Source organism: Sander lucioperca, chromosome 4 (genome assembly GCF_008315115.2).
Source record: "Sander lucioperca isolate FBNREF2018 chromosome 4, SLUC_FBN_1.2, whole genome shotgun sequence".
Taxonomy (NCBI): domain Eukaryota; kingdom Metazoa; phylum Chordata; class Actinopteri; order Perciformes; family Percidae; genus Sander; species Sander lucioperca.
In genome coordinates, this window is record NC_050176.1 from 36,080,291 (window position 1) to 36,091,408 (window position 11,118).

At 39.5% G+C, this 11,118-nt stretch overlaps 1 protein-coding gene across 2 annotated transcripts; it reads left to right on the forward strand.

The window, feature by feature from the left end:
- Positions 1-8,408: 8,408 nt before the first annotated feature.
- On the forward strand, positions 8,409-10,800 carry LOC116039074 (GTPase IMAP family member 4-like). Of its 2 annotated transcripts, XM_031283811.2 has the most exons (3): positions 8,437-8,503; positions 8,535-8,559; positions 9,193-10,800. In XM_031283811.2, exons 2-3 carry the CDS (start codon positions 8,544-8,546, stop codon positions 10,278-10,280), a joined length of 1,104 nt encoding a protein of 367 aa, XP_031139671.1. In that variant the 5' UTR covers positions 8,437-8,503; positions 8,535-8,543; the 3' UTR covers positions 10,281-10,800. The 2 variants fall into 2 exon arrangements, with proteins under 2 accessions (XP_031139670.1, XP_031139671.1); XM_031283810.2 differs by having other exon boundaries at positions 8,409-8,559.
- Positions 10,801-11,118: the final 318 nt, after the last annotated feature.

Genomic DNA, 11,118 nt, shown 5'->3' on the forward strand with positions numbered 1-11,118 from the left:
AATGTTTGCTCTCTTGATCATCTTTGGTTTTATTTATTCAAGTTTAGAATAAATATTCCGTAATGCACTACCAATTCTGCAGGCACACATTGAAATGATTCCTGCTCATATTATTGTATGGCCCTTACAATCAGTATAATTGTGTTGTCAGTTAGTGTGTGTTTGAATGTTTTTTTATTAACTATATCAGATACATGGGGGGGAATGTTTTAAGTCTCATGAATCACTCTTTTAAACTCACTACTTACCTGTTAATGAGTAATGAGATGTTTGTTAAGAGGAAAAACTCTTGTAAAATAAATATGTTATTTTGTTTATATAGCGGTGGATTATTTGATCATGTTGTAGCTGTTTAGTTAATTCATTTAGCACACTAATTGGTCTTGTGATGGTAGCAGCCATTGTATTAAAGCATTGTTTGAAAATTAAAAAAAATACAATATTTATCAGAAAACTGAGGCTTCATCTGACAACACAGATTTAATTAGAATTGAGGCTATGCTGCAATTTTACAGAATTTTTCCATTTTGTGGACTAACGGAAACATCCGTCAAATGTACAGAGCATTTACTGTAAATCTACAGAATGTTCTGTATTTGGATTAACAGAAACATCCGTAAACTTAACGGAAATTGTACTGCCAGGACATACGGATTTAATTCTTACAGTATATAATAATAAAAAAACTTTTTCTGTGAATGTTACATAAATCTGTAAAATAGCAGCAAATACTGTACTGGCAGCTTACCTTGACCTTTTCCTGTAATTAAAAATAGAGATTTTCTAATGTATGGTTTAACTACAGTAAATAAGGAAGACTATTTTTGACAATATTCCAAATTATTATGCACAACAGAGTTTCAAAGCATTTTATACATATATATATATATTTATGTACAGAAATGAAAATGGTCATTTGCTGAATTTGCAGCATTAGGAGGTCATATTTGCTGAAATCAAAAGCTATTTCAATCAAACCCATCTTAACAGAGCAAGTTACATGTTAACATAGGACCCCTTCTTTGATATCACCTTCACAATTATTGTATCCATTGGACTTGTGAGTTTAGGGAGAGTTTATGTTTGAATTTCTTTGCGGGATGTCAGAATAGCCTCCCAGAGCTGCTGTTTTGATGCAAACTGCCTCCCACCCTCATAGATCGTTTGCTTGAGGATGCTCCAAAGGTTCTCAATAGGGTTGAGGTCAGGGGAGGATGGGGGCCACACCATGAGTTTCTCTCCTTTTACGCCCATAGCAGCCAATGACACAGAAATATTCTTTGCAGCATGAGATGGTGCATTGTCATGCATGAAGATGATTTTGCTACAGAAGGAAGGTTCTTCTTTTTGTACCATGGAAGAAATTGGTCAGTCAGACACTCTACATACTTTGCCGAGGTCATTTTCACACCTTTGGGGACCCTAAAGGGGCCTAACAGCTCTCTCCCCATGATTCTGGACCATAGACTGTATATAAGAATGGACCACCAGATCCCGTGTCTCTGGACGGAGACCAGTGAAGGCCGTTAGAAGCACTTTTCCGGTGATGGCTGAGCGTTACTGCGCAGCCTCCAACTGAGAGAGACGACGTAAATGTGACGTGAGCAACCTGTCTGAAAGTTGGAAGTCTTCTGGTAGCTGTGCCAAGAGAAATCTCAATCATTCCCAATCTAGCAGAGACGGAGAGCGTAGGTATATGTAAGGAGATAACATAGACACAGACTAATTATTGATCACTAAAATGCTAGTTAACATTAGTAATTACACTTAAACAGCTAATGTTAGACGAAACTGCCTGCGCGCTTCTCCTGTACTATACGGTAATTCCTCTACTATGCGACAGTAAGTCGCGTGGTTATGACACAATCGTTAGCCTATTTTTACAAAAACGTCTGCTGCGGAGCCATAACGTGAGGTACAAGGTAATGGAGCCTTTTATACATTGTCATGATTCTTTAGAAATAAACAATGGACAAATAGAGTCTTTAAACCCTTCAGATGTAAAGTTATTCTCTGTCAAAGTGGCGCCAAAATGAATGGCAGTCAATGGAATGCTAACGGGAGGTGATTGCTTTGTAGCATTAAAATGGCGCCATAGGAGGTTCGCGGTCCGAGGAGAAGCTTACCCCCTTGTTCTGGACCAAAACATAACCCCGCCTCCTCCTTGCTAACGTCGCAGCCTTATTGGGACATGGTGGTCATCAAGGGCGAGGCTAGCCCCTTTTTAGGGGTGCTGAAGCACCCCTAAAAAGGAGCTCAGCACCCCTAAAACTTGGAGTTAGAAATGTTGTTATTCTAACATTTTTGTTCGTCTTTGACAAGGTTAAATAATGTCCAAAACATACTCCGTAGTTTGTGATTTAAAATGTATGTGTTAAGGATGAAAATGAAAACATCCCCGCTTAGCAAATGGTATCATCCTCTTCTCTTCTTCTACTTCTCCTCTGTACCTGCACCGCTCAGCACGACCGTCATCCAGCGCGAAACACACGCAGAGTGAGAACCCGTTATGTAGTGTTGTGAATCAACTAAGTTGCTCCAAAGCTGTGTCTCACAAACCATATCGGTGAGTACCTGAATCACGTGTACACCTATAATAACGCCGCCTTCACACTGGCAGTTGAAATCCGCTCCGTAATACGCAATACGCCCCCAGCGGACGTCGTACTACACCGTTGAAAAGCTTCGGAAGCAACTCACAAAAATGGCGGAGAGACTAGAACGAGTGATAAGTGTCTGAATGTACGATTCTCTCTGACCTCTCTTATACAGATAGAAATAGAGAGGCTGCTGCGTGGAGAAAAGTTGCCCAGGACGTTGACATGTCACGTCGGTTAAATGTGATATAGGGTATAATGTCAATAGTTAAATGTGATATAGGGTATAATGTCAATAGTTAAATGTGATATAGGGTATAATGTCAATAGTTAAATGTGATATAGGGTATAATGTCAATAGTTAAATGTGATATAGGGTATAACGTCAATAGTTCGGTGTCTGTTGCTAGCTAACCAATTAGCATTAGCAGGTTTGTTTATCAGTACCATAGCAACGCACATCACGTGCGTCTTTTCTGGTCAGTCGTCATGGAAACATCTCTATCACTCTGGCCCTGGCGTTTGGACCAGAGTGAAAAAACAAACATATCACTGTATACTACCAGTAGGCCTATGTGTGAAAACACTCACTGTGGCTTTTTAAATGAACTGTTATTCATTCCTAGATTTAAATCTGTTATTTTTCAGTTGTGGCTGACTATCAAACTAGACATTAAAAGAAAGTTTAATGTTTTTCTTTTGCAGTATTTATTCATTCCTCACACACAGAGGATTTAACCTGAACTCATAGCATTACTCTCTCTCTCTCTCTGTCTCTGTCTCTCTTTCTCTTTCTGTCTATCTGTCTCTCTGTCTCTCTCTCTCTCTCTCTCTGTCTTTCTCTTTCTGTCTATCTGTCTCTCTCTCTCTCTCTCTCTCTCTCTGTCTCTCTCTGTCTCTCTCTTTCTCTTTCTGTCTATCTGTCTCTCTCTCTCTCTCTCTCTCTCTCTCTCTCTTTCTCTTTCTGTCTATCTGTCTCTCTCTCTCTATCTGTCTCTCTCTCTCTAACTCTCTCTCTCTCTCCCTCTCTCTCTCTCTCTCCCTCTCTCTCTCTCTCTCTCTCTCTCTCTCTCTCTCTCTCTCTCTCTCTCTCTCTCGGCACATGGAGTTAACGGTCAGGAAAACCAGCTGAGTGAAGAAGGTTTTGTGTTTGTTACAGGGGGCTGTCTGTGTGAACTCTCACAATTAAGCTGGTGCTCTGAAAAGGTCTCAAAAAAAAGAAAAACAATCTGGATGTTGGAGTTAGTTGAACCAATGTTAAAATGATAAAGTTATTTTTCAATAGACATATTTTTGTTTTTTTGTGTGAAAAGAGGGTGGGTGGTGGCAGTGGGGCTCATTGGGTGCTCAGCACCCCTAAAGCTCTGACCCTAGAATCGCCCCTGGTGGCTATCCACCAACCATCCACTACTCCATCCATCTGGACCATCCAGGGTTGCACTGCACTCATCAGTAAATAAGACTGTTTGAAAATTAGTCTTTATGTATTTCTGGGCCCAATGCAACCGTTTCTGCTTGTGAGCTTTGGTTAGGGGTGGCAGAATAGTAGGTTAATGCACAACTGCAAGCCTCTGGAGGATCCTACACCTTGAGGTTCGCGGGACCAGCAGCTTCAAATACCTGTTTGCTGCTTTGTAATGGCATTTTAGCAGCTGCTCTCTTAGTCCGAATATGCCTTTATCTGCACAAACCCGTGTGTGCTCTGAATCAGCCACAAATCTCTTCATGTAACTTGCCCTGTTAAGATGTGTTTGATTGAAATAGCTTTTGATTTAAGTAAATATGACCTCCTAATGCTGCAAATTCAGCAAATGACCATTTTCAGTTCTTTATAACCTATAAAATGTTTTGAAACTCTGTTGTGTATAATCATTTGGAAAAGTGCACGTTTTCATTGGGTGGTTTCTTCAATAAAATTCGACTTACACCCTAACGGTTGGTGACTTGAAAATTATATTATATATAAATTATATAATTTGCATCGACTATTTAGGAAGATCAGTGTAAAATATAATTTGCATAATAATTTGCAACACGGTGTAGTGAAACTGAAACTGCAGTTAAAGCAGGGGTTTTACAGTCCCAAACAAACAGTGTTATATGTTTTCTTGCCTCAAAGACATTTTGACTAGCTTGCTGTAATCATTCCACTTATAATACCTACAACTTTAAAGAACAAAGACACATAGATACAGATCCCACTTTAGGGAGTGTTGTGTTATAACTGCAGTGCAGCACTATACAGTAAGAATTTCCTGTTGAGGCATGTTGTAGTGATTCCTACAACATGCGGGGGTGGGGGGGTTACTGTATGGAAGACCAAATCTGACTTGTTTATAAGTAAATAACTGCCTGAATGAAATAAGAAATTAAAATGGAGAACAAAAAAGATGTGAATAATAAATGATTTATTTATTTCCATTCTATGAACTGATATCAGTCCATTATTTATTTATTATTAAATACTTTGTTGTTCATACATGTTGAACCTCAAACATGACTGTAAACATGTCAGCTGTGTACTGACCTAAAAACTCCCTAGGTCACGCTAACAGTAAATTAGAATGAATTATGTGAGTCTACGTCTTGATTTCCCTATACAAAGTCACAAAATACATGGTCCTTTTACTTGAATATGTTTAAACAATGATGAACCTGTAAAATAAAGCATGAGTGAAACATTTGTGAATGAATGAATTCCTTTATTAATTCAATTATTTTGAAAAAACTATAAGGAAGGATCCTGGATATGCCAGCAAAAGAGTCAGTCAGTCCTGTTTATCACACTTGGCTGCTATATCCACCCCACCTACATAACAACGATAACTACAGTTATAATTACTCACTCTCTCTGCTGCTCACCCCTCCCTCCACCATTTACAAGAACTGGCAGTACCTGCAGGAAATAGTGCACACATCTGACCCACTGTGGAATAAAAATGGAACTACAATAGCTCGAAGTGGTAGTGGAACTATAAATAGGACATTATGTTCAGTAACAGCTTTGTGCCCAGACTCAGAGTTGTGCTGTTGTTACACAGAAACTACCAGAAGCATTTCCAGGTAATCACTACACCTCTGTTATTCTAATATTACCATGTAATACAATAGAAACAGGCAGTTTTGCATTTTGCAGCACTGATTCATGGTTATTACACAGAAACTAGTGTTTCCAGGTAAGAAGTCACAAGGTAAAATATTACCTTGAAACAAAAGCGAAATCTTTGGAACATAAAGGGTGGATGAATTTCAGCATTATAATATGGTAATTACCAATTTTAAATTCCAAGAAGTTTTATCTAATTTGGAAGGTATTGCGCTGATAGTAGCCTATAATACTGTGAAAACATCACCATATATTACCCCATTATTGCCATGTTATTACAATATTAATATAACTATATTACCATTACCCAGATATACATATAGTTATTATCAAACCTTTTCCTACTTATTACATTGGTAATTGCATGTTATTACGTCTGTTACCTTATCACCTTATTACCCCAGTATTACATCTTATTACTGTGATGTATTACCACGTTATTACTTTGGTAATTACATGTTCTTACCTATATATTGCCTCTTTATTAGCTCACTGTTACCCCACTATTACCATCTTATTACCTAGCCGTAATATGCAGTGCTACCCATATTGCTATTGTTTCCTGCAGAAATGTTGCAGCACTGAGCCTCCTGAGTTGCCGTAGCTTCCGTTTCCTCCTCACAACACCGTCTGGTATTGCTGAGTAGGTTGTGTGGAAGATGCTGCTGCGCTATTGTATTGTTTTCTTTGAATAATGTATTGTGACTCTTCAATATGGATTTAGAGCTTAGAAAAAAATCAAGCCTGACCCTACCCGAGCCCGTGCACGTTATGTCTGTAATTATGAGCCCGAGCCCGATTTAAATCCGACAATTTTTTTAATACGTGGGTCCGTATATAGGTGTTTGTTAATTCAGAATGGAATGGATCGCAAATGGATCCGAATGAAGAAACTACCCTAGCTCCCTCAGCTGAATAGTGTTGGTAACAGATCAAGGCAGCAACATAATCAAAGCCCTTGAACCATACAGGAGACTTTCTTGTCTCGATCACCTCATTAATACTGTCCTTCGCCACAGTCTGCATGCTGACGCACTGGCTGACAACAGTGCTGCAGATGGGGGACACACGATGTAGCACAGTTTACCTCGCACTCAGAGCAGGACATGTAATCTACCCAGAGCTACGGGAGAAACTGGAGAGGCATAGCTTTCTCCCCACCGAATTGGCTAACAAAGGAATGATTATAAAAATACAAATGCTTGATCAAGGGCCCGACCCGGCCCGGCCCGATCATAGCGGCGTAAAATATCGGCCTGGCCCGTGGGTTGGGTCGAGTCCAGAGAATCTAAACTCTATATGTATGTCCGCTGTCTTCAGACTTTTGCGTTTTTACCCTTTAGACGGGAACGAGACGGTGGAGCGTTTTTAAGATTTCCACTCTGGAAGGTGGTTTCACTTTTTTGCATTTTTAAGCCCCAAAAATGCCATCGCCGTGTAAACGAAAAGCACATGTGATAAAATATTTTTGCGTTTTCACCCGCGAGTGTCATCGTGTAAACAGGGCCTGAGAGAACTGCTGCCATTTCTTATAAATACTGAAGGGAAGGGGGGGCTTTCTGCTTTGTGCAGCAGCGTCTACAGTTAAGTGATAAGTGCTTCCATTTCTTGTTACAGTTTTTTCCAACTGCTTACACACGTTTTCAAAACCGTCTCCCATTTTCAAAACTCTACACACAATTCCCAAAACTGAACACACAAAATGCTAAATGCCTCACATCTCATTCAACATGAAACACTGCATTCAAAATACCATAAACACATCTCACAATGAACCATTTGCATCAAATGACAAACACTTTTTTCATAATAGTACATTTTTGGATATACCATGCACACACTGTTGTTCTAAATCTAAAGCTCTTTTGTCTTTCATAGACGTATATCTACGTTTACAAAGTTCTAGAGAGAAAGTTATCTGCTGAGAGGGGTTGAAAAGTGTGTTGTAAACAATATAATGTTACAGTAAAACAGAAAATATGTATTGGACAAAACATCACGTTTGTAAGAGTAACTCTGCCTCTTCTTCCCTCTCCCTCCTCCTCCTCGTTGTTGTCCCGTCTCTCCCTCCTCCTCCTCCACCTCCTCCTCCTCGTTGTCGTCTCCTGTCTCCTCCTCCTCCTCCTCCTCCTCGTCCCCTGTCTCTCCCTCCTCCTCCTCCTCCTCCTCCTCCTCCTCCTCCTCCTCCTCCTCCTCGTCCCCTGTCTCTCCCTCCTCCTCCTCTTGCTCTCTGTCTATTGTTGGCATCCATTTTTCAAACAGGTAATCGGACCTTTGACCTCTGTATAGGCCTATACTAAAGCAGTGATTGGTTAGTGTTTAGTTATGACATAATGTGTTTGCACATGTGAGGAGTGTGTGTGTGTGTGTGTGCCCTGGTAAATAAGTGTAGCATTTTGATTGGTTGTGTTTAGAAAAGGAAAGCTAGTCACTTCCTCTTAGATTTTAGTGTCTTAGGTAGAGAATTGTGTGTAATGTTTTGAAAAAAGTGTTTTATGCATTTGAAAACTGAGTTAAAGACTGAGAAATAGTTTATGGTTTTGGAGATTTGCTGTGTAGTTTTGCACTTTGAGTGAGAGGTTTCAAATATTGTGTGACATGAAAAGATTTTGTGTGTAAGCAGTTGAAAAAAAAACTGTAATGGTCGGGGAGGGCCACATATAAAGCTTTAGTTTCACTTTCATTATGTGCAGCTATTCCTGGGTGTGGTTTGGCTCATATATAGAGCCTTTCCAAAGGAGCTGCAGGAGACACACTCTGAACTCTGTCTTTACTTCAGCTGTAGTATCTACTCCGTACTCTTTAACCTAAACATGGACAGGAACTATTACAACCTAAACATGGACAGCAATGTTGGTAAGTCATGATGCTGTATCCATTTTAATAATTTGTTATATTTTTAATGTTTTGATCATTATTATAAATAATTTTATAACAGTGATCACAGCTGAATCTAATGTATGTAATGTCTTTGTGTAGCTCCTATAGACTAATGCTTCCATAGACATAGCCTACTGGGTAGTTACACTTAAAAGGATTTTACTCCTTAACAAAAAGGTCTATCTCTGTATGGATCCTTACCATAATGTTATCAGACAGAATAATAATCTGAGCCTGTCAGAGGCAAGACCAAAACTTATGGTGGATGGAAATTGACTATGTCTAATTGCCGTATATGATTACATTACAGCCCAGTTTGTGGCTGCCGATTACAGCGTTCTTGCTCAATACTGGACCAATTTCAAAGATTCTGGTACACATTAGTCACTTAGACACTAATGCATGGGGTACTTTAAAATACCTGGTGCCTTTTCCTGTAAATAGTGAACTAAACAATATATGTAAGCCATATTAGATCATGGAAAGAAAGCTAAATAAGCCAACTTTATCAACCACGTTGTAAATATTCACAATTAGATTTCCTGTAGGATTAACTACAATGCATGTACAACCTGATTCTTATTCAGTGTCACACATTCTTCTACACAGGTTGGAGCAGAAATAATGAGGATATGAGGATAGTGATGGTGGGGAAGACAGGAGTTGGGAAGAGTGCCAGTGGAAACACCATTCTGGGACGACAGTGCTTTGACTCAAAGTTTAGTGCAAAGTCTATGACTGTAGACTGTTCCAAGGACAAAGCTGTGGTGGATGGGCAACAGGTGGCTGTTATCGACACCCCAGGCCTGTTTGACACCAGGTTTGGCAAGGATAAAACAACTAAAGATATATGCCAGTGCTTATCTTATGCTGCTCCTGGACCCCATGTGTTCCTGGTGGTCATCCGGCTGGGCAGATACACCGAAGAGGAAAAGCAGACAGTGCAAAGGATTCAAGAAATCTTTGGACAGGCTGCAGACAGATACAGCATGGTTCTCTTTACTCATGGGGACCAACTTGACACAACTATTGAAGACTTCTTGATGGAATGCTCAGACCTGCAAGAACTCGTGACCAGATGTAATGGCCAGTACCATGTCTTCAATAATAAGCTGAAGGATCACTCTCAGGTCACTGAGCTGCTCCAGAAGATCAAAAATTTAAACCAGAAGAACGGAGGAAGCCACTACACAAACGAGATGTTCCAAGAGGCCGAGAGGGCAGTCGAAGAGGAGAAACAACGCATCCTGAAAGAGAAAGAAGAGCAAATATGCAAAGAAAAAGAGGAATTGGAGAGAAAACTTCAGGAAGAATATGAAGAAGAGATGAAGAAAATGAATGAACAACTTCAGGCTGAGAGAGAGAGGGAGAGGAAAGAGAGAGAGGAGGAGAGGAAGAGGGAGACACAGGAAATGAATGAGGAGAGAAAGAGGGAGGAGGAGGAGAGAGAAGCAGAGAGAAAGAGAGACAGAGAAGAGAAAGAAAGGGAGTATGCAAACATGATGAAGGAACAGCATGACAGAGAACTGAGAGAGAAAAAAGAAAAGTTGCAGAAAAGACATGAACATGTGGCCAGAGAGGAAGCTGAGAGGTTTAATCTGTTGTATCATCTGTTAGCACTAGTTGATGCTGGCATGAAGGTAGTTGGAGCAATTACATCTTTTAGAAAAATAATTGGGGGATTGTTCAAAAAGTGAGTGATTCAGGCAGCACAACTACAGAGGAACCCTCTAGAAGCTCCTACACAAGAATATATGAAACAATTATTTCATCCACAGAACTAAAATCACTATTTACTTTTTTATTATCTGAGTGAATGATAATAAAGCTAATTGTATTTGTTAAAGTAGAGCTATATACTGTAGGTTAGTAAGGCTAGTTCACTCCATGGTTCACTCATCATATCATACTCTCACACTGCCATCTAGTGTTCCTTTGGCATTATTTTAATAAAGCCCAAGGAGATATTCCATAATGCAAGTTATCATTTTACTATACATATAAACTATTTTATTTTTGTTCTGTTTTTTGTCAGATTTACATGAATGTATTGTAGTAAATCCTTATGTTATTTGATTTTGTTCCTGTTGGTCACAGTTTGTCACAAAGACTTTATTTCATGGGTTATGTTGATAACTGATGCCACTCAAGAACAAGTTATCTATGTGCTCATGTGCTACACTGAACAAGAAATAAAGATGTGATATTAAGACAAAACCTTTGTTGGAGTAATAATAATAAATAATAAAATAATGTCCCATACCATAAAATGTAATATAAAGACGTAGACATGTCTCTCTCTGCACCCTGGTTGGTGCTAGACTGAGCCCCCCAGCAAGCCAGCAAGCTAACTAGCCGACCAGCAGAGAGATGAACAGTCTGGTTGGTAGTTACTGTATGTCCAAATGAAGCATTTTCTTTATTTTCTGAGCCCACTAGACGGCGCTCTCTGTTTATAACAAAGGGTTGAAAACAATGTGAGAGAAGCAGAGGGACCATATAGACTCTGCTGCCACTGCTGATTTAGGCAAACAC

What these genes read in the sequence shown, in the direction of transcription:
- LOC116039074 (XM_031283810.2), top strand. Translation starts at nt 8,517, where the DNA reads ATGGACAGGAACTATTACAACCTAAACATGGACAGCAATGTTG. An exon ending in AAACATGGACAGCAATGTTG is followed by an intron (nt 8,560 to 9,192) that starts GTAAGTCATGAT and finishes TCTTCTACACAG; the next exon opens with GTTGGAGCAGAAATAATGAG.